This window comes from Diabrotica undecimpunctata, chromosome 7 (genome assembly GCF_040954645.1).
Source record: "Diabrotica undecimpunctata isolate CICGRU chromosome 7, icDiaUnde3, whole genome shotgun sequence".
NCBI classification, from domain to species: Eukaryota; Metazoa; Arthropoda; class Insecta; order Coleoptera; family Chrysomelidae; genus Diabrotica; species Diabrotica undecimpunctata.
Window position 1 is genome coordinate 127,003,890 of NC_092809.1, and position 24,699 is coordinate 127,028,588.

General features: G+C 31.8%; 1 protein-coding gene across 1 annotated transcript in view; it reads right to left on the reverse strand.

Annotated features, from left to right (window-relative positions):
• Nucleotides 1-24,699, reverse strand: part of sif (guanine nucleotide exchange factor still life) — a 303,831-nt gene that overhangs the window by 187,520 nt on the left and 91,612 nt on the right. Inside the window, exon 3 of the mRNA XM_072539215.1 lies at nucleotides 12,296-12,478. Coding sequence (XP_072395316.1) covers nucleotides 12,296-12,478 — 183 coding nt within the window. The remainder of the gene's footprint in view (nucleotides 1-12,295; nucleotides 12,479-24,699) is intronic.

Below are 24,699 nucleotides of genomic sequence, written 5' to 3' on the forward strand. Positions count from 1 at the left end.
TTAAGCAGATGGATGCCTACGAGGCGGAGTGCGTAAAATTGGAAGCAAGGAATAATGAGTACATAATGAAGAATAATGTTATTTGTAAAGAAGAAGATATGATGAAAGTTTTAAATTGCCCTGAAGAATATAAATCAATAGTCATTTCCATATTGCAGCAACACAAGGGACTTGTCAATAAAGAAAATAGAATTGCACAAAATTATATCCATAGTATAAAAGTTAAAGAAGAAAAAGATTTTAAAACAAAATCATACACAATACCATATAAATACAGAGAAGAAGTAAACAAAACAATTAATAATATGTTAGAAGATGGGATCATTGAGAAGGCAGACACACGTTTTATTAACCCCATAGTAGTAGTACGAAAAAGATCAGGTGAAATCAGGTTATGTTTGGATGCAAGGAATATTAACAAGATTACTGAAAAGCAATTTGAAGCACCAATGAGTATAGATGGAATATTAGGAAGAATTACAGGAATGTCATTTTTCACTAAAATTGATTTACAGCATAGCTTTTGGTTAATACCTCTAGAAAGAAAAAGTAGACAGTATACAGGATTTCAGATAGATGGAGTAGTATATCAATTCAAAGTAGTACCATTTGGACTTCAATCATCTTGCAGTGCTCTATGTAGATGTCTTCATGATATTTTGGATCAATATGAACATTTTGTAATTCACTACATTGATGATATATTAATTTTTTCTAAAACGGCTGAAGATCATGAGAAACACCTAAAAACTATAATAAATAGATTAGACAAAGTTGGACTAAAAATAAATCAAGAAAAATGTACATTTTTTCAAAAAGAAGTCATATATCTAGGTTATAAACTTAACACTAAGGGAATCAAAATGGATCCAGAACGGACACAAGTCATTCAGGAATATAAAACACCACACAATTTAAGAACTTTAAGAGGATTTATTGGAATAATTAATTATTATAAAAGGATGATACCAGATCTAAGTATAAAAGAAATTCCATTACTTGAACTACTGAGAAAAGGTGTAAAATGGAGATGGGATCAGAGAAGAGAACTAGCATTCCAAGAGATTAAAAACATTTTTCTGTCAAATTTGAAAATATACTATCCTGACTACACACAGCCATTCATATTAAGAACAGATGCATCAATAGAGAGATTATCAGGGGTATTATTACAAATACATGATGGGGTCGAATACCCAATACAATTCATTTCAAGAATCACAAAGCCACATGAAAAGGGTTACTCAGTTTCAGAATTAGAACTAGCAAGTATTATACACTGTGTCACAAAATTAAGATTTTATTTGTTGGGTAATGAATTTACAATAGAAACAGATCACCAAGCTTTAACATCTATATTAAATAATAAATATGGAAACAGTAGAATACATCGGTGGAGTCTAATATTGAGTGAATACTCCTTTGAAATCAAATACATTTCTGGAAAATCCAATATAGTGGCAGATGCTTTATCAAGGTTAGAAAATACATCACAAAAAGGGCAGCGAACAATAAAAATTGGATTAAATCAATTAGTAGAAAATACTGGATTATATTCTAAAGAAGAAATCATAAGAGATCAGATCAATTTGAGTGAAAAACAAAAAATCCTTAGGAAAGATGGAGTATATTATAAAATAATAAATGGCATAGAAGTATATGTAATAACTAGAACTTTAGCAAAGAAAATATTGAAAAATTTACATAACAATTATATGCATATTGGTTCAAGAAAGCTATGGATGCTATTTAGGGACAATTATTTTGCAAAGAATGACATAAGTATAGCAAAAGAAATTACTACCCAATGCCCAATATGTCAACTAAACAAAGAAAAGAATTTCAAAAACCAGAACACATATAAATCTAATGTTGTATATGAAAAACTAAATACAGTTTCCATGGATTTTATTTCAAATTTAGTTCTCAGTCCAACAGGAAAAAAGCATATACTAGTGATAGTTGATTTATATACAAAATTTATTAAACTATATCCCTGCTCTAGAACAAATGTTAAAACATTAAAATTATATATTAATCAATTTTTCGAAGAAATAGGACCATTTAGAAATTGCATAATAGATAATGCTACATATTTTAACAACCAAAAATTTCGGACATTTTGTGAGAAAAAGGGAATCAACATTCATTTTACAAGTATCAGACATCCTCAGGCAAATCCTGCAGAAAGATATATTAAAGAAGTTATAAAATATTTAAGGATACTGTGCCAAAACCAACATGAAACTTGGCAGCAACATATACCACAAGTAGAATATTTTTTAAATAATACACATAATTTGAATACAGAGGAAGTACCAGAATATTTAATGTTTGGCCATATAGGAAACAGAAAGTGGATTAGTGAATATAATCAGGATATGTTAGAACAAGTAATGCAGAAAGTGAATAACCGAATTAGGAGGAAAGCTGAAAAATATATCAGAAGACAAAATCGAAATATAAAAAAACCAATCACATTTCAAAAAGGAGACCAAGTGTTAATTCGTTCACTTAGAAAAAGTAATGTTAAAGAAAACCGTTGTAAGAAATTACAACCAATGTTTGAAGGTCCATATACAATTGAAAATCAGAATGGACTAAATAGTTATGTGTTAATAGATGCAGAGAACAGACTAAGAGGCATATTTCATATCAACGACATTTTTCAATATCATGAAGAGATTGAATAATGATTTCTATACCTTTAACACAAATATAATAACACTAATAACTTACTGATATATCCATTTTATTCAATAGACTTAATTTGTTAAATGGTAGATGGTAGATTTCATTATTTTGAATCAATTTGACATCATACTTGTTGAATTTTGTATATATGGAAATTAATTTGTACCCTAAAAATCATAATTTGGGGTTAGACACAAAATTGATACTATAATTGCTATAAAAATGTCTTTCTAATATAATAAAGTATAAAAAAAAAAAAAAAAAAAAAAAACTTACCAATTTATATTGATGAAAGTTATTTTGAATGGAAATAATTCCTAGATTTTGTCTATAAACAAACAGAACACCATATCGATTATATTTTAATTAAGGTTATATTTTATTCTCTGATATCGCATCCATTGCTCCATTTGACATGACAGTTTGACCAGAGAATAGCCGAACTGTGCTCCGTTGTTCTCTGTTCTGACATAGACAGCGAACAGGGATGTATTTAACACATTTTAAATAAAAAAAAAAAAAAAAAATTGAATTATTAATTTATTAAATTTAATAAGGTATGAGAAAATTAATATTTAAAAAAATAATAAGTAAATTATTTATTTTAAATATTATTTTTGGGGTATTGTGACGATTAGGGTTTATAGAAAATAATTTATAAGTTATATACTACATAATATTAGATATTTGGTTGTTTTAAATAAGTTATATACTAGAGAATTTAATAAAAATATATTTATGTGAGGGCATTTTTAATAAATTAGCATATAATAATTGTAAAAAGTTGTATTTTAATATTGTAAATATATATAAGTGAGCCATGTGCTTAGGCAACCAAAAATACTCTCGGAGATTGACAGATATTTATACTCTGAAGTGACGTTTAAGAATATTTATGAATATAAAGTGGGTTATAATAATATATTGTTTGAAATGTGTATTTTATTAAATTAGAATGTTAAGTTACTAATTTAATTATATATTCTGATCTGAAAAGCCTAAATGTAAACAAAATTATTAATAGAAAAGAATGGAATTCTCTGGATCTCCGGAGATGGCCATGTTTGCGAAATGGTTTGTTCCAGAAAATTCAGACAAGTATTTGATAGAACAAATTGGAACATGATCTATTACCAGATGGTTCTAGAAATCCAAAAAACATATAAATACCCGTGATTTGGATTCAAGATGGCAGTTTTTAAGTTTTTTAGTCAGAAGTCAAGCAGTTTATTATGAAAGTTAGTTAGAGTCAGTGAATCAAGTACAAATAGTCCAATAGTTTAATATAGTGAGTTAAATGAAGATTAAAAATTATGCATATAATTTAATGCACATTTATAATTATACACAAATAATTATTGAAGATAAAAAAGGTATATTGGAAGAAATTAAATTATATTATGGTTGGAGATTAGTATAAATCAACTTATAATAATTGGATATTGGTATATTGAAAAGAAGAATAAATATAAATGCTGTTTGCTGGTTTGGTTGGTGGTGTATAGATGCTGGTGAAGAAAAATATATCTTAAATTGGTAGAAGCTGATCATTGAAAAAAGTAATTTCACAAAAAACAAGGATAACTGAAGTACGAAGACATTCAGTGGTGATTAGAATCTATATACTTAGTGGAAAATAGTTCATTTAGGCATTCAGTGAAAGAAAGGTACAAAATTTTGTTAATATAATTTAGTTAGTGTCATAACAATTTCAATTTTGAAGATAGTTTGTTTAAATTTTAGATTGTCTATAGAATTTAATTAGTTTTATAAGAACATCAGTTTAAAGATAGTTTATTTTAAATTTACATTGACTAGGTTAGATATATATGTGTGTTTCATAATAGTTATAATAAAGATAATTTAAAAAAGTACTTACAAGCTAATTCTTTGAGAACCGCGATAAAAACCCTATATATTATATTATTAAAAATACTCATTGCTCATCATTCAAACAAAAAACACATCATAACAATATATATATATATATATATATATATATATATATATATATATATATATATATATATATATATATATATATATATATATATATATATATTAAACAATCAAAAATAGAAAATTGCTTCCACAAGTCTTTTACTGTTAAGGGCTAATTTTCTAGTTTACTCAAGATGGATTTGTTGCCTTTCTGTAATAATTTTTAAAGGTTGCAATTAAGCCTTGATCTACTATTTGAACGGTTGGATGTTCTAAGTGTGGATGACCTGCTGCATTGTCCATAATTAATAAAACTTTAAAATCGAGAAATTTTTTTTTTCATATAGGCTTCTACTTCTGGCACGAAGCAATTATTGAACCATTTTGTAAAATAGCTCTTGTCACCCAGGCTTTCTTGTTAGCCATCCAAATCACTAGTAGTTGTTTTAAATCGTTGCCTTTTAAAGCACGTGTTCTTTGATTATTTATTTATTAAGAGCGGTTTCAACATCCGATCTCCTGATGCATTGCTACAAAGTAATAGTGTTACTCGATCTTTACTTGATTTATGGCCACTTGCAGTTTTTTCATCCTTTGCGATGTAATTAGGGTTAGGCATTTTTTTCCAATACAGTCCCGTTTCAACAGCCTTAAATACTTGATCGGCAGAATAGTCCCCATCTTCAATAATTTTCGCTAGCTCCCGTGGAAATATTTTTGCTGCTGCTTCATCTGCTGTAGCACTCTCTCTTGTAATCTTGATATTATGAAGTGCATTTCTTTTTATAAACCGGTTAGCCATCCTTTGCTAGCTGAAAATTCTTTACCAGCTTAAGAAGTGGAAGTTGGTGGCTTTGACTGTTTCATTAACTCATAAAACTGAAGAGTTTTTTTCTGGATTAAACAACCACTTACAGGAAATCTTCTTTGAATTAGTTCCTCAATCCAAATTGCAATAGCTCTTTCTGTTCTTTCTAATAATACATCCCTTAAGTAAGATAAAAATTTGGTGCTTAATTTTGTACCAGAAATTATAGATTTTCTTATAGTAACTTCATTCTTCTTAATTGCTTTTACAGTTGTTTCGTCTGTCTTTGTTGTTTGTTTTTCTCCTTCTTCTTCTTAACGTGCCTAATCCCAAAGGATATTGGCGATCATCATGGCCCATTTGACTCTATCTGCAGCCGTTCTGAAAAGTTCTATTGACGTTTTCCCAAATCATTGTCTCAGATTCTTCAGCTAGGACGTGCATCTTCTCCCCGGTTCTCTTTTGCCTTCCACCTTCCCTTCTATGTCAAAGTAGCTCATTTTTCTTTTCTTTATAGTGTTGAGTATTTCTATATCTTTTTTTATTCTTCGTAGCGTTTCCGCATTTGTTATATGTTGTGTCCAAGATATTTTCCACATTCTTCGATAACACCACATTTCAAATTTAATGAGTTTTTTCTCTGTGGCCTTTGTTCCAGGCCTCAACTCCATACAACAGGACAGAGAACACGTTGAAAACACTCGATGTTGAGTTTTCCATTGCATAATATTACTGATATCTGTGCACACTGCCTAAAAGTTTTCCTTTAGCATAAACACTGTCTTCCTCAATCTTGTTCTTGCTTACCACCATGATTTTTGTTTTATTTGTATTCAGTGCCATTCCATACCTTTCGCACTATTGGGTAATGCGATCAACCAAGATCTGTAGTCCTTCTCTGCTGTCAGCAAGAAGTATTGTGTCATCTGCGTATCTAAAATTATTCAGAAGTGCTTTGTTAATAAATAATATGCCTTCATTTACGTCTTCTAATACCTCTTTAAATAATTTTTCTGAATACATATTAAAAAGTAAACGGGAAAGCACACACCCTTGTTTTACTCTACGATTTATAGGTATTTCTTTCGATTTTTGTTGGTCTATTTGTATTATGGCTTTTTGATATCGGTATAGATTGGCAAAGATTCTCACGTCTTCGTCATCTAATTCTGTGTTCTACAGTATTTTAGCCATTCTTCGGTGTTGTGTTTTGTCGAAAGCTTTTTCGAAGTCGACTAAACATTCTGCCAAAAAATCTTAAAAAAAGATATAAAAAAAATTAGACTTATGACATTCAGATGGCAAAAACCTCTTCTAATGAAAAATAAAACTTTACAACACTGTCTTGAAACGTTTTAATCCAAAAACCGTGCTGCTTATTATACTGCAATTTGGAATCATCAAAATTTTAAACAACTTATTATAAAACGAAGCACTGCTAAGGGAAAAATTATTTTAAAACAATAACAATGCGAAACTCGCAATTATGTAATAGGAACATCATGTAACAAGGAAATCGCCGAATTGCAAACGCTCACTTAACTGACATCTGAATGTGGATAGTTAATATTTAATTATAATATTTAATAACACAAATTTTTGGATGAAATACAAACTGCACAACTTTAAAATCGCATAAAATAATCCGCATAAAAAAGACCTTACTGTATTGATAAAAGCAATAATATGCATTTCATATGAATATTTTCGCAAAATCTAAAACTAAATTAAATTATATATTAAAAGAGTTAATCTCTCTCAAACTTGAAAGAAATCGAAAACTATCAACAAAACTATGTTATTGCGGTATAACACAGTTTAATGATTGTCCCAAAATTTTTCCCACCACAAGGTGATTAGTTTGTTGTCTTATGTATTGGATTTCATTATGTTTAATTTAGTATTTGGTTAAATACAGCAATTAAATTAATTGCTTGTATTTTACATTTAAGTGCATACACCTTTCAGCAAAATTAGCAATAACGTAGTGAAACATTATTACAAAGGCAGTAAGAACGAGGATTTACACAATTATGTAAGTGTCAAAACTATGAAGTAATTTTCTATAGCGCTGTTACCGATAGTAATTTTGAAAGTAATACAGTGTGGCGCACCGAAAACGAAACAGAGGCATTTACTGGCAGATGATTCCTTTTTTGAAAAAACGCTCGGACCCGTCGATTTTGTTTTCGAGGGGGACACAAAATTGGCATAAAATCACTTTAACATTTGCAGCCCCTTAAGCGGGGGTGGCATCATCCCTGAAATCTTAAATAAAAAGGGGGGTCGAATGATCCATTATTTGAAAGGTCTTTCAACTCCCTTTATAATGATGTAAAATTCATGTATTCAATTCAGTGGTTTTGGAGATTTATTGATTTAAAGTTTAAAGTAGACTTTAATAGGTACATCAAATTAGTTTGTACTTCTTTCAGAAGAAATTTGAGTAAAAGCATTTCCTTGATAAGTAAATGCTTTTATTTACTACGCCCATGGTTTATTAATAATAAAAATAGCAATTGAAGTGTCCTTTGTGAAAAAAAAATTTGTTTCTTGAAGAAAGATAAGTAGAGAATGCCACGTACTTATTTTAAATAGGAAATAGTACATTAGTTTGCGATTGATTTGACCAATCTTTGTTGTTAAAATATCATTTATTGCTTTATACATAAATTAAGCATGGTATATTCCACGGCAGAAAGGGTTGAAATTATTGAAATATTTTTCGGAAATAATCAGTGCGCTAATAGAACAGCACAAATTTTTAATGAGCGACATGAGAACAATAATGTGCACCGAAAATATGTTCTAGAACTTGTAGCTAAATTTCGGGAAACTGGATCAGTCGCCAATAAAAACCGTAATATTGAAAATCCTATAAGGAACGAAGCAACAGAAGTGGGGGTTTTAGGGCAAGTTATTGTAGATTCTACATTAAGTACCCGCAAATTGCAAACTTCGTGTGGTGTTAGTCGACGTACTATCCAACGGATTCTAAAGGCCCATAATTTTCATCAGTATAAAATTCACCTTGTACAAGAACTTAATGAAGACGATTTTGATAAGCGATTAGAATTTTGTGAAGTTATGAGTGAACGAATTACAAACGATGAACAATTTTTATTTAACATTTGCTTTTCCGACGAATGTTCCTTTTTTTTAAATGGCGAAGTAAATCGTCATAATTGTCGATATTGGTCGGACTCTAATCCCAGAATTTACCATGAGGTACACACACAGCAGCCACAAAAATTAAATGTTTGGGCTGGCATTTTTGGCGATCATTTGGTTGGTCCTTTTTTCTTACCTGGAAATTTGACTGGTGAAATGTATTTGGAATTATTGCAAAATGCCATAGATCCTGCGCTAACAGATATAATTGAAAATCAGAATGATGGTCGATACGTTGAGAATATGTTGATGTTCCAACAGGATGGTGCCCCACCACATTACGCATTAAGAGTTCGGCATTATTTAGATCAGACCTTTCCAGGTCAATAGATTGGTAGAAGAGGTGCCGTTGAATGGCCCCCAAGATCGCCAGATTTATCACCTTTGGATTTCTTTTTGTGGGGTTACTTAAAAAGCAAAATCTATGCTACTCAGCCAACATCCTTAGAAGATTTACGATAAAGAATTGTGAATGAGTGCCATCAAATTACACCTCAAATATTGCAAAATGTCCGGCAACGTTTTCAGCAAAATCTTTATTATTGCATGGAAAGTAATGGTGGTCATTTTCAACATTTACTCGGCTGACAGGTCAGTTCATTCTTTATTTTTTAACAACTTTGCTGCTATGTATTGATCTCCTCTTACGATTATGTATTTAAACTTTAAATCAATAAATCTCCAAAACTACTGAATTGAAGTACATGAATTTTACATCATTGTAAAGAGTTGGAAGACCTTTTAAATGATGGATCATTCGATCCCCCTTTCCATTTAAGATTTTAGGGATGGTGCCACCCCCGCTTAGGGGTCTGCAAATGTTAATGTGATTTTATGCCAATTTTGTTTCCCCCTCGATAACAAAATCGACGGGTCCAAGCGTTTTTTTTAAAAAGGAATCATCTGCCAGTAAATGCATCTGTTTCGTTTTCGGTGCGCCACCCTGTATATTAGGCTGTATGATAAATTACTTCCAATATCTGCAAGAAATTCATACAAAAGTTAAAAAAAAAACTGGTTCATATTCCTATTCCTTTTTGTGACTATTTATATTTATTCACATCGTGTTGATTAACAGGAAAACAGGCGAACCTGCTTATTTTACTTGTATTGTTGTTGAAAATAAACTAATTATTTATGAACTGATGAAATACTATCAAACATGACAAACTCATAGAACTATTACATCTTACAGGACTTGACACTAAGGACATCCAGATTATAAAAAATCTATATTGGAATCAAACAGCCCACATGAAGAATGGACATATGGTGAGTGAAAACGTAACCATTTCGAGAGGGGTTAGACAGGGGTGTATTCTTTCGCCACTGCTTTTTAACCTGTACACGGAACAACTATTTCTAGAGGCACTGGAAGAGTACAACGAGGGCATCAAGATTAGTGTTTTCGATATGCAGATGATACTGTTTTACTGGCCGATAACATCGAAGATTTACAGATGATGCTAAATAGAGTAAATACAACTGGCAACCAATTTAGACTGAAGATCAATAGAAAGAAAACTAAATGTATGGTGATCAGTAAAAAGAACATTCAACATATCGACCTGAATATTGAAGCCGAACGTATTGAAAGAGTACACCGATTTAAATATCTGGGATATACAGTAAATGATAAGTGGGACCCAGATGTAGAGATTAAGATCCGAATTGAAATAGCAAGTTCCAAATTCATCAAAATGAGACAGCTCTTAAGCAACCTAAGCGTTAACTTCCAATGGCGCGCCACGAAATGCTACGTACTCTCTACGCTACTTTACGGAGTTGAAGGGTGGACGTTAACAGCAGCAACTATAAAGAAGTTAGCGGCTCTAGAAATGTGGCTGTATCGACGCATACTGAGAATACCTTGGACAGACAGAGTGACCAACACAGATTTATTAAGACGAATGGGTAAAGAGATGGAATTGTTAACAACTGTTAAAAGGAGAAAAGCGTCATACCTGGGTCATGTGTTCCGCAATGATAAGTACAGTCTGCTACAGCTTATCGTGGAAGGCAAGATTGAATGTAGAAGAGGTTTGGGCAGAAAGAAGAAATCCTGGCTGAGAAATTTGAGAGAATGGTTTCAAATATCAGAAACTGCGAACATAATACATGCGGCACAAAACAGAGAAACCTATCGTTTGATGGTCGCCAACCTTCGGTATAAGACGGTACATAAAAAAGAATTTATGAACTTCGTCTGCAGGTGGATCTTTTCCCAAGTTGTCTCGTTCTAAAACGTATTTAAAATAGTTTAATTCTTGAATACTCTTTCAGTTTAAATCATAATAGTTTTCTATTAATTTTTTAACATCAATTGCTTTTTTGTGTTTTACTTGTAAAGTAAATCTTTGCCTTCTAAAGCAGGTGGTCTAAGAGATTTATTTATTAAGAGCAGTATCAACATCCTATCTCTTGGTGTATTGCTACAAAGTATGTCCACTTGCAGTTTTTTCATCCTTTGTGATGTAAGTAATGTTGATCGGCATAATAGTCCCCATCTTTAATAATTTTTGCTTGCTTCTGTGGAAATATTTTGCTATTGCTTTATCTGCTGCAGCACTCTCTCCTGTAATCTTGATATTATGAAATGCATATCTTTTTATAAATCTCATTGGCTATCCTTTGCTAGCTGAATTAAAATAGCAATTTTTTGTTTAGGTGAAAGTACGTTTATTTCGTAAAATAGCGTTTATTTCGGTTTTAGAGTCGTTGGGTCGAAGTTTCCATTTTTGAAAGCAACTTCTAGATCTTTCGTCAGAATCTATTCAGCTTCATCTTTCTTCTTTCTGTTTTCCTTACTTCTAGGAATTTTGTTTGTTGTATTGAAGTGCAGTCAACGGCATAGGCAAACCCCTAAAGGGTAAATAGCAGTAATTCGACCGAATAGCAGTAATACCGAGCTATTTTTGAGTTTAATGGGAGTGTTTATTTCTGATCCCATAGTTACTTGAAATACTCTGTCGGTGAGCATATTTTCTAATAATCTGGCGGTGAATTTGCATGTAATAGAGCGTAAGAATTTATAAATATCATCTCTTACGAAATAATTGTACAAATACAGCAGAAAATCCATGTTTAGCTAAAAATCGAGTAGCTAAATTGATGATAAAGAATAAGGAAACGGAATTTATGAAGAAATTATATCTTTGTATGTGCTATTCGAGCAAAAGCAAAAACAGTATTTTTTTATGTGAAAATTTACGGCTAAATGAAAAACTTTCTATACACAAAAAATAATTAGATTTAAATATATGCCTATATCAGCAAACATTTTGTGATGTTGTAAATTATGATTGCATTAGTAGAAGATAAGATATGATTTTTTGAAATTGACCTTTAGCCTCTTTCGGCATTAAATCAATCATACCTTGAAGAGGTTGCTTTTTTCAAAAAAATAACAACAGGTACAAAGTATTTATTTTTATCAAATATACCTAAAAAGTATTTGCAATACCTAATTTGAATTTTGCAATAAATTGTTAATAACAAATCTGTCGTTTGTATAAAACAATATTTATGGTTTTTGTTTCAAATAGCACGATGAATCGATTCCTTTTTTTTTTCAATCAGTCGTTTATTTTAGGGGATTATTTGGTACTTTTATGCATCTTTTTAGGGGTGCATCGCTTACCTCTATATATAAAGACACAATAATTTAAAAAGAATACCTACTTTGGGGTTGGGTAATTCTCCACTTTGTAAACTAGCCATATAACATCGGAGCCTAAATTGTTCACAGTGTAGTCTCTCTAGGTTCTCTTCCCACTGAACCACTTGATTAGCTATCTGTTGACGAGCGTCACTGTCGCTGACAACTGACTGCTGCATCTCCGCCATATGTTTTAATTTGTAATCCTGAAACAATACGCACTCAATGAACTCAAAGGATATTTATAACAATATCGGATGAACTGAATAAAATAACGCATACATGAAAATATAGTAAATTATTTTTCATACGTGCATAACAATTTGAATATAAGCTTTTAATAAATATTTGCTTATTTTTAGAAAAATATATTTATGAAATTTATATATTTTTGTCATGACTGCCTTTAGGAATAATTTATAGGTGAATAAAGAGGTATTACTCTACACTACATTTGATTTGCATATATAAAAAGTTAACAAAATTATTTACTTTATCATTACTAAAATCCACATTTAAAACGTCACTCCGATAAATATTGTTTTTTAAACTCTGGTACTTGTCATTAAATGTCTTAAATATCGGATAATTTAAAAAAAAACTAGTTAGAGTATCAGCATTGTTTTAAGTGACAAAGTTGGTCAAATATGTATTGTAGCATGCAGAAAATTCCTTAAACTATTTAATATTTGAGATATAAAAATTTTCTAGTGCGTCCCTGGTCCGAGTATAAATATTTTCCCAATTCTCTGTTTACATTGAATGTAAAGGAAAAAAATTCCAAATTCCAGTTTGTAACTGCGACTTAAAATATGGTTTTATTTATTTGTACGCTTAGTTCTACAATTTTAAAAACTAGAAGTGATTCATGGTCGTTTTGCGATATAGTTTGAAGCGGTTTAACAAGAATTTCCGGTCTCGCTAGTCCATTTTTTGATACACGGGGTAAGGAAAACGGTAGGAGCCGGTACTCAGATCGAGGTCGAGGGAATTCAAGTTTTAGGTTTGAAATGTAGGCGATAATGAGCAGACTTGTTTAATTTAGTCGGAGGGAACCGGCAAATTTGTGAAGAAAAAGTGGATTTTTACTCAATGTGATGTGTCAGCTCTAAACGAGTAATCACTGTTTTTTGTTTTTAAGCCGTCTCTCATATGAGATGTTTGTAGAACGGGCGTTTACAACAAATTTGAAATTTACCCCACATTGTTTCAGTTTTTCTTAAGCAGCCGAGTTTCCAAAGTTTGTGTGCCAGTGCCCCAACTTTCAATCTCAATTTTGTTTTGACCTGTCGTAGTTTGATGATAAATTTGTTCGTGTGGTGAATCTAACTCCAGTTCTCCCAGAAATTCTAAAGACCAGTTACAAGAAATTTAAAGTAAACGTGATTTAGTAAACTTACCTTGATTTAGTGAAATCAAGGTAACTTTTTTTTGTTTAAAACTTTTAAAGTAAAGATAGACACTTTTTTTCCTAATAATCGCTTTCATAACAATTTAAATTGTAATAACCGCTATGAATAGTCCCATTTAAAAGGATATTTCTTTATTTGTAATAATTTATTTCTGCCAAAAATTATAGCCCAGTAAACATTGTAGTTTTTGTAGTATCTCCAACTTCTAAGAGTTTGTTAACGGATAGGACATAGTAAGTTTTTCTTGTTTGTTTATTTTGGTATAAATATTTGTAATTATTAATATAGTATTTTTGTGCCATTTATATTTGTAACTATTTGTGGTGAGACAACAATAAATGTTTAATTATTTCTCTTAACCATTTTGTTTATTGATTTTAAAAAAAGTTTATAAACCCCTTTTGTGTTTCATTTTTAGGAAGGAAAAGCCTTTTTCCTTCATCCAGCAGCAAGTTTCCTCGAAGCAGCATCCATTTTAAATAGCTAGAGGCCCTTCTTGTTGTTTTTTTTTGTTCATTTGTCCAGGAGATTCATGTAAGTAACCCTTTGTTTCATTTTTGTAATTGCCCCAATCCAATCCCATTGTTTCATTTACTTATCCACGACTCCAGCTCTCCAAATAAACCCCAAGCGCCGTTCGCATAAGTTTCGTTTATTTTGCGTGCCCTATCTCTGCCCCAATAGTTTCTGTCCCCAATTTTTAACCCCCCATAGTAATACCCTATATGGACGGTAAAATATTTCGTTACAGTATATCGACCCCCACCTTTATTCGAATTGTAGAACATTGTAATTTTTGGCTTTTTGTTTCCAAATTTGTCTTAAAAATGCATAGAACTTATTATCAGCACGCATATTTTCTTTTCTGATACATGCGAAACTAACGTAATGTTTTGAAAAAGCAAAAGTTGATGCAGAGATTTCTTGGCGTTTTACATCCAAAAATTGTATCTGTATTTCCCTTTTATTTTGCGAAAAGTTCCAACCATATGGTGAGTTTATTTTCAATTAATTATATAACTTCATGACGTATTGCGTTGGACTCGAATGGTCTTGAAGAATTCTATTTGGATTTTTTCCGGTATAGGGAATAGTAGAACAAGTAATAAGTTTTTGGTTGCACGTCATATTAATATTAATCTATCTAGCCACTAATATCTTCACTCGATTCGTTTTTGTATATCTCGTCCCAAAGTATTTTTTCCGTAAGAGGGGCGCCTTCTTTCAGACATTGTCATTTTTCCTGAAGGTTGTAGCTTTTTATTATCTATTTTTTGATAATAGTATTAATTAGGTCACAATAAACATCTAAACTTACTCTGAAAAAATTATAACGTAAACCCACAACATGGGGTCAGAAAACACGAAACGCCTTATTTTCGACAGTTATGAAAATCTAGCCAAGAAACATATACACGTACTGTAAGGTATCAACCAGTAAACTAGACGGAAGACTCATCCTGGACAAAAAAATGTTGACAAGCAGCTTATTCAGAAACAAGGAGGGTTAAGCACCTAACAAATTAAAAGATACCATTACAATTCCTATTTTTAAATCTGGTAATATTAATGATGTAAAAAATTATAGACCAATTAATATTTTAAATTCTTTGGCAAAATATTTGAATCTATTTTATATAACAACATATTACATTTTATCAAATCTTTTAATCAATATCAATATGGATTTCTACCGGAGAGATCAACACTTAAAAATTTATGTATTTTCACACAATCTGATGTAGATGCCATAAATACTAAGAGGCAAATGGATGTAATCTTCACTGATTGTGCAAAAGCATTTGATAGGGTTAATCATGGTTTATTTTTAGAAAAACTGGGCACCTTTGGCCTGTCAATTAATGCATTAACATTTTTGAATTCGTACCTAGATAGAAGTCAGCAAGTTAGAGTTGGTAATTTTTTCTCAGAGGAATATTTCGTAACTTCTGGAGTTCCTCAGGGTAGCAACCTGGGACCACTCTTATTTGCTTGCTTTATAAATGAGGGGTATAGTTTAAAAGTGTACAATCTCCATGTTTCCTAAATTTTCAGTAATCGAAAAAAACGGATAACCTATTTCATATGAATAATTAAACTAATTTTTCTTTTCTATTACATTTATATGACAACTACGAGTTAATGTACAAATTTTTTCTTTAAACTATTCAAAAATAACTAAGTAATTCTAGAAAAATATTTGGACATTGTACGTTATGAAAATAACTAATGTAGTTTATCCACATTAAAAATAACTTACGAACATCATTTATTAAACTTATTTATTTTATTGAGATAATAAATTTAATTATTCAAAAATAGTTAATTAAATGGAAAGTCCATCATCTTCTTCGACGTTCTCACACGACGTTTCATCGTCGACAGTTCCATTTTCTGGTGCTGCATTGTCTTCGATGATGATGAATTTGTAAAAATTTAAATGGGGATCACTTTTCCAGTCCTCTCCAAAATGACAACATAATAAATTATTAACATCAACCTTTTTGTTGTTATTGACAACGACATTTATTTTTCGGAATTTTGGCAGGTTTCAATATTTCAATGTTCTTAGTTTTTTTTGTTATTGATTTTGATTTTGATTTTTGATTTTATGAGCCTTGATGTGCTTGCTTGTTTTATTTTTCCAGTCATATATATTTCGACTAATTTTTCAACCCAATGAACAGTATTATACATTGAAAACATCTTCAGATATTCATGTGGTTTTAAAATTATCTCCTTTTTTTTAATATCCTTTTCGATATTTCCAAAAACCCGGTCTGGAGGCATGAAAGAATGTCCTCTCACTGGGAATATTACTTCAATATTTCTAATTTTATCTTGTCTAGAAAACCAATAACAACACGTAGATATGAGGGTCGTGTTTTTGTTTTGGCCTCCGCATCCATCACACATGAGCCTGATAGTATGAATATCTCCAAAATTAGCAGATTCAAGAATGTAATAAATGCAGGAGGCAACCTCGTTCGAACCCTTCTGGTACTTGTTTTCGGTCCAACAGAAATAAGTGATGGATTAGATGGATTTAAATTACTTTTGGAAGTTCCTCTGACAACGGTAAAATTGTACATATAAAATTGACGTAAATAATACGCCCGTTGATCCGGAATCTTAGGCAAAACTTGATTTTTCTGACAGTCAAAAGACCTTCATCCCGTTCTTTTAAAAGGGTATAAAATGCTTTGGACCTCAACGTATGTACCCTTTTTTGGATGATTAAGTTGGCTTTCATGTCGTTATCATGGCACGCTTTTATTTTCTGAGTCAATTGTAAGTATGTCGAACATGTATCGGTTCTAGGAGAACCAAAACCAAGGTTATATTGTGTATTAAAAATTTTCCTGAAATAGCTTTCTTTTACTAGAAAGTTTTCATTTTCTTTTAAGTACATTTTCCACATCGACTTTATATTCAAAGAAGAATCCAGATATAACCGATGGCTTTGTCCCCGCGATTAATGAAATTCAATTACGCGGAATTTGTTAATAAAATCCATAACAGCATTTTTTTTCAACATGTACTTTCCAGCTTTCTATCGTCATCTCGATTTTCCATTGCAGGAAGGGAAGTTTTATAGACATTTTTTGTAACTCTATCAATTCGTCTCCTTGTTATACTCAAAACTTCCATGAAAGCTTTCTTACACACAGCCAACATTCTGTTTTCGTTAGTCAGAATATAAAATCATGTTTGAAATGTTTTTGCAACATGTTGCGAATTTTTTGGGCGTTTAAGCTGTATTGGAACTGTTTTGCAATATTTTAGCAGAAAATTATCTTGAAATATTTTTTCTTTCGTCCCATAAAATTTAGAGCGGAAACGTATTATTTCGTTCATTTGTAGTAACGTACATTGAAAAGCACGACTTTTGTGTCCAATTTCGTATAAATTGGGAGCGAATGTGGACTATACCTAAAATAAAATCCATGTTTATACAAAGATATACAAAATCCTCTTACGCAACTTACCTCAATTTTTTTTGCTGACTTCTTTTCCATGATGTAGTAATACTTTGCCTTTTTCGTGCTTTATTACTAGCTACAGGAGTAACATTTACCTCCATTACACGATTTATTACTTTAGGAATTCGAAAAAATATAATACTACTTTAATAAACAAATTGTGCTGCTTCACAAATCACATGCAACTAAAGGCGCGTACAGACTAGCACACGCATGCGGCGAGAAGCCACCCATATGCGTGCGTACTCAAACCATTCGCGCTCAGAGCATTCGTTGAAATTAGAAATCACCGCAAATGTATGCGTGCTCAAGGCGCTCCATCCATTCGTGAAATAATGTTTCAGGAGCTGCTTATGGTTAGTGCCGCGTTTGTGGTTATTAGTTCATTAAAAAAGAAAAAACAAAGGAAAAATAGGCGATGGTGGACGACGCATTTGTTTAAAAGAAGAACTACTACAAATGAAGTCCGATTTACTAGTAGATTTGGCGTTAGAATCTAATACTGGACAATTTCTGCTTATTTTCTTCTTCACAACTGCTGAATCTATATCAAGATTTCTTGAAATCGACTCCCATGCATCTTCTTTTTTTGTTTTTGAATAATAAAACTTATTTTGTGGATCCCATAATATAGGGTTTTCTTCATACAAATCTATTAATTCTAAACATTGTTCATTTGACCACTCCATTTTACACATAAATCAATAAAATGAATAAAACTCAATAAATCCGAACTTGTCTTGTAAATGCAACAAATCCCCACGCTATCTGTCTAAACTGAGCGCAAACGCACACGTATGTTTCTTTGATGTGTGCGAAAAATCCGACTTCACTCTGGCTCATAGCATGTGTGCTCAAGTCATTCGGGAGAAGCAACGCATGCGGCGAGAGGTTACGAAAGCGCCGTCCACATTTGCACACGTATGTGTATTCGTGGCTGCTCACCGCATGCGTTTGTAGGTCTGTACGAGCCTTTACACTAACATATAACGTAAAAACAGAACGTTTTTAGCGCGAAATTTGTTGACAAGTCGGAACAGGATATTGCACGCTTTAAAATATTCGCCACTATAAACAAGAAAAACCCATTGGAGATTGTACTCTTTGATTTTAAATATTGGATAAGAGATTGTACGGTTTGAAAATTAAATGTCATTTGAGATTGTACGTTTTGAATTGAAGTCTAATTTTCTGCCCTCAAAATTTATTGGAGAATGACTATTTTGAAAAGAGATTTTCTATTGTTTCGATTCAGGACTAGAAACTCAACGTAATGCGACATCTAACTCATTTTTTCTGAAGTATGGAGATTGTACACTTTGAAACTATACCCCTCAAATTATCTTTCTAGTTGCCTCTACTCGTTTAATGTTTGCAGATGATTTTAAGATGTTTAGAGTTGTAGAAGATCAATGTGATTGCCAACTATTACAACTAGATTTGAATGCGGTATCTAATTGGTTTCAGATAAATAGAATGGATCTAAATGTCAAAAAGTGTTTAGTGATTAACTTCACATGTAACAGGACCTTTATTATAATGGTTTATTATATCAATAATAGAGAATTGCCCAGAAAATCCGTGTGTAAAGATCTTGGCGTGAATTTTCAGCAAAGCTTGCACTTCAATTATCACTATCACATTGCTACTAATAAGGCTTTTAGGATATTAGGATTTATAATTACAAACATCAACCATTTTAAGATGATAGATAGCATGATTAAACTATATAATTCCTTGGTAAGACCACATCTTGAGTATGCTTCTATAGTTTGGGCACCCCATGCAGAAGTAAATATAGATTTAATTGAAAAGGTACAAAAAAGGTTGGAACAGAGACGGAAAATGCAAGCAATGCTACTTGTATATTATATTGTAAATAACTAAAAATATAAAGACTTATTCTTGATCAACTATACAAAGTTCTTAGTACCTAAGATTAACTTAAGGTTGGCCTAAGTCATAGAGGGCTGTTTTTTTTATTTGTGAGACAGACTGCTCGCTCATAACCAACATGATGAGGCAGTGCAATATAATACTAAAAAAAAAGCGACATAGATATCTTCATCACCAACATCAAAGCAATTAAATCTAGATTTCTATCCGCTTCGATCACTTTATCTTAGCATGTAGGTATATCTAATGTTAAAATCCCTACTTGTAATTACATTTTATTCTGTAAAATGTGTTTGTTGTGGAATAAATAAATAAATATTAACCGCTTACTACCTGCAGAATTATTTGGGACCAAATCCTTCTAAAATCTAAATCTGTGACTTTCACCTTCTCTCAAAGGAAGTAACAATTTTTATGTGGAACAAACCTTAAGACTTATTTGTTAGGATAAGTAAGTATAAATCATACATCATAAACAGAGTCTTTGACAGATCCCTTATATGCCTGGGATAATGAGCAGAGAGTACAATGGAAATATGCATCAATAGTCATGAAAGAAACAGACTTATCTAATAAAGAAAAATGTATAACAAACCCTTTAACAGAATGTAGCAGTATCTGATTACCGATACTGAAAGATGAAGTCAGCATAAAGAATATACCAGCATTAATGGGATAATAGAAATGTGTTATTAAATCGATTGGTGTTAGGGCGAGGTTTCCTTTGGGCCCTTAGTGAAGAACTCTTTACAAAATGTATTTCAATTCACTATATTACTTTATTTGTCTAAGAATTAACTTTGTTTATAATCACGACTAGTAAGCGAAACATAAAACTGACCCACGCTAACGTTGTGTAGCAATACTCTTAAATATAATATTAAAATGATACAATGAATCTCCTATTAAGTTACTAGTATTTATAGGTTTAATTATACAAACACGGGTCATTTTCAATGTCAGCCTGTTTATATTTATGTACAGCGACCACTGTCGACGGCCCACCCAGATCAATAGATTTTTAAATATGAAACATTTATCTTTTTTTTTCGCTTTTTTTGTTCGGTGAGAAGAACAACATAACAAGTCAAAACATGTCTAATTGTCTCAAAGATCGAGGCCGAGTAAATCAACTGTCAAATTAGTTACTACAAAGCGCCAATAAAATTCCTACAGAAAACCACGGTTCGTAGACTTACTACGGTTGCCTCTTCCGACTGGGGTGGGGATGCTTGAGTTACGTCACCAGAGCATTGATTATAAACCACACCCATTGATTATAAAGTGTGGTTTATAATCAATGACCAAAGTACACAAGAATACAAAACCCATTTATTATCACAGTTTGTTCGTGGTAATTATCTTTCAGTTTATTATTTGCTTTATTATTTATCGTTTCTTAAATATCTCAGTTTATTTTATATTTTTGTATTTGAAATTTTGGTGTTGTTTTCTATAAAAACTTATTTTGAATTATCGAAGAAACGTTATTTATTGTAGTTGTACATCGTACCTATTATCTTCGTATCTTTTTATAAGGTAGGTTAAAACTTTAAAATTTCATTGTGTATTAACGTAATAATAATGTTGATGAAATTTTAGAATGCCATTAGACATTAATGATCAATCAAGGAAAGATATTAAAAAAATGGAAAAAATAGTTATGTAATTCGGTAATTCATTCAATAGTTAATCCAGTATTGATGGAAATTCAGTATACGCGACAAATTTTCAGTGTAAAATGGAGATTGAAATCCTAGATTTACGTAAATCCTGCTTTAACATTGGATAAACGTTAACAACCGGTTCTGATTAATTTTAAGTACCAAACTGCCTACATATCAACATTTTTTTATAATTAGGTATTATAATCCACTAGACATCTTTATTTCATAACTATCTTTACTATTTTCCACACATCAAAGACATAAAAACGACGATTAACAATGTTACGATTCAAATTACTGTAGTCTCGTGACGTAATTTCGGGCTTAATGTTCATTGGTTAGTCGGAAGAGGCAACCGCAGTAAGTCTACGAACCGTGACAGAAAACATAATTTCTTTATTCATAACAATTTTTTTGAAAAATATTTCTGGATTGGAATTCGAAACGTCAAACAAATGTCAATGTAATTTTTGTTACAATCAATTCCTTAGAAATACAACATTTAAAATTATTTAAGGTTCTATTAATACTTACATTATCTTTTTCAGTAAAAAAGAAAATTCTTTATATCTGCACATCCACTTTTTTAGATTTATATTAAAAAAAAAAGATAAAAATTGTATTTAAAAATAGGAGCTACGTATTTAAACTGTACAATTAAATCTTGCTCCTGATGAATTTACACAAGTTCTATCAGTACGCTCTTTCTTTATTAACTGAAATATGGGGTAAGGAGAAATCTCCTTTATTAGATAAAATGTTCGAGGCTAAGCACTTTAACGGATTCCATTGCAAAGTGCATATAACTTTTAATATAATACTTGAGAGTGGTATTAAAATTTCATTATTTAGCGCACTATATACGGAGAAAACCACTACACTACACAATATTCTTAATTAATTTCCATTCTAATATTAACTTTAGTTTACCGTAGCGGTCTAAGACTGTAGCACCTCAGTAGTTTACCCAGGAAAAACTAGGCAGATAAGTCCTCATTCCAGAAACGACCTGTCTAATGGCTAATAAAGAACGTTCTGTAAGTTTATAGGACAATAAAATAGGCCATGAGATATATTCTAATAAGCACCCTTAAATCAACTAAAAATGTGACATGGCAGCTGAAGTTATGTCATTAGATGTATAATCATCGCATAAAATCTTTCTGCTTTTATTGGGCTGGTCGTCTAACAAATTTAACAGGTTTTAAAAAAATAGTTCCGTGGAAGAATCAGGTGATATATACATCCAAAGAATGTAAAGATTACGACTCTTGTTATAAATCAATTAACTCTCAAAAAACGATTCATTCAACAGAAAGTTATATTTTGTTATAGAAGAGAAATTATTGTTGGTTGAAAGAATTAGGGTGCCACCATGAGCTGCACTTGGACCATCATACCTAGCAATTGTGGTATAATTTTCTACAAAAAAAGGCTGGTTGACTTCCAGCTAGTGCTCGGTAACCGCAACCAAAGAATATATATATATATATATATATATATATATATATATATATATATATATATATATACAAGGATTTCTACAGTTTTCACTGTATTCCTTCACTCAACCGTTTTCTTCAATTTTTCCTGTTTAGCCAGTCCCCTTCCTGTAGGTTTCTTTTACTCATTGCTTCGTCCACTTCATCTCTGAAAGATCTTCGGGGTCTACCTCTCTTTCTTCTTCCTATCGGGCTCCACTCTGTTATTCTATTTATCCACCGATTTTGGTCTGCTCTTCTGACATGTCCGTACCAGGTTAACCTCTTCTGTTTGATGTAGTCTATTATGTCGGAGTTCATTCCCATTCTCCTCTTAATCTCCATGTTATTTATTCTATCTCTTCTTGTTACTCTGCAGCTTCTCCTTAGGAATTCCATCTCTGTTGCTCTTATTTTTTTTTGGTTTTCTTATTTATTGTCCAATTTTCACACCCATAAGTGAGGATACTTCTTGTCATGGTATTATATATTTTTTGTTTGTTTTCATGCTGATGTTCTTATTCCATATTACCGGGTTCAATTTTCGTATGCAGTCTCTTGTTTGTCCTAGTCTATTTTTTATATCTTCCTCCGTTGTTCCTTTGTTTGATATTATGAAACCTAAATACTTATACTTGTCTGTTCCTTTGTTTTGTTTACCTTCGTCTATTTCCAGCTGTTTTATTTCTGTATTCTCCGTTGTAAGGTATTCAGTTTTCTTTAGGTTTATTTCCATCTAATTCTTTGTATATTCCTGCTCCAGTTTTCTCATCATAAAACTGAGGTCATCCTCGTCTTGTGCGATCACTATTTGGTCGTCGGCAAAACTTAGCGTATATAGATATTCGTTCCTTACTGGTATACCCATTCCTTCGCACTTTCTTTTGAATGGTTTCAGGGTTTTTTCCAGGAATATTTTGAACAGGGTGGGGGATGTGGAGCAACCCTGTAGTAGTCCCTTTGTCGTCTTAAATGGACTGCATATTCTATTGCCCGTTTTGGTAGCTACTTCGTTATTCTTGTAGAGTGCTTTTACCGCGTTTATAAATCTTCGTGGAACTTCGATGTCTTCCATTGCTTCCCATAGCTTGGTTCTAGGTATTGACCTAACCAAAGAATATAGAGTCTATATTCTTTGCCGATATCAAACATCAGATATACTAACATCAGATATGCTGATGATACCGTCTTAATAGCAAGCAACGTACAAGAACTACAAAATATAATAAATGCGGTAGTTCACCACAGCGAAATGTTCGGTTTACATCTAAACGTTTCCAAAACTAAAATGTTGAGGATTCCATGGGTACAAAGAGTTACTAATGTTGAGGTACTTCGTCGCACGTGGAAACAAAAAGAATTACTATGAATAATCAAAGAGAGGAAAATGCAATACTTGGGTCATGTGTTGAGAGGCGAAAAATATGAATTACTGGAAGGAAAAGTACAGGGCACAAGATCAGTAGGAAGACGCCAGAACTCGTGGCTGAAAGACCTGAGGAGATGGTCATACCGCTCATCCGCAGAGATCTTTCGTGCAGCAGTTTCCAAAACTACAATTGCCATTTGGATCGCCAACCTTCGAAAGGAGACGGCGCAATGGGAAGAAGATTCTTTGCTTCCTGATCCTCTAGAAACAAAAATATTTCACCTGTTTTATATCTTATAGAACGAATATTAATCAGAACCATGCTAAAGTTGTCATAACTAAAATAATTTGAGGTTTCTAATTCTACAGAACACGTCATATTATTTAAAAATTTCGTTTTGGAGAGGCAACGGAATAGTACTTTCGGTGACTTGCCCTTGATTTTTGAAGGTGAATAGTTCTTCCCGAAAAAATAGGAAAAAGACAGTTAAGATTTGATTTCACGTATAGTGTGCGTCTGAACGGCTATTCACAGACGCTCTGAACGTAAAAAAAATCTTCCCTGTCTTGGGAAGCATCTCTAACATTGCTTCGTATGGACGCAAATAGCGACATCGGA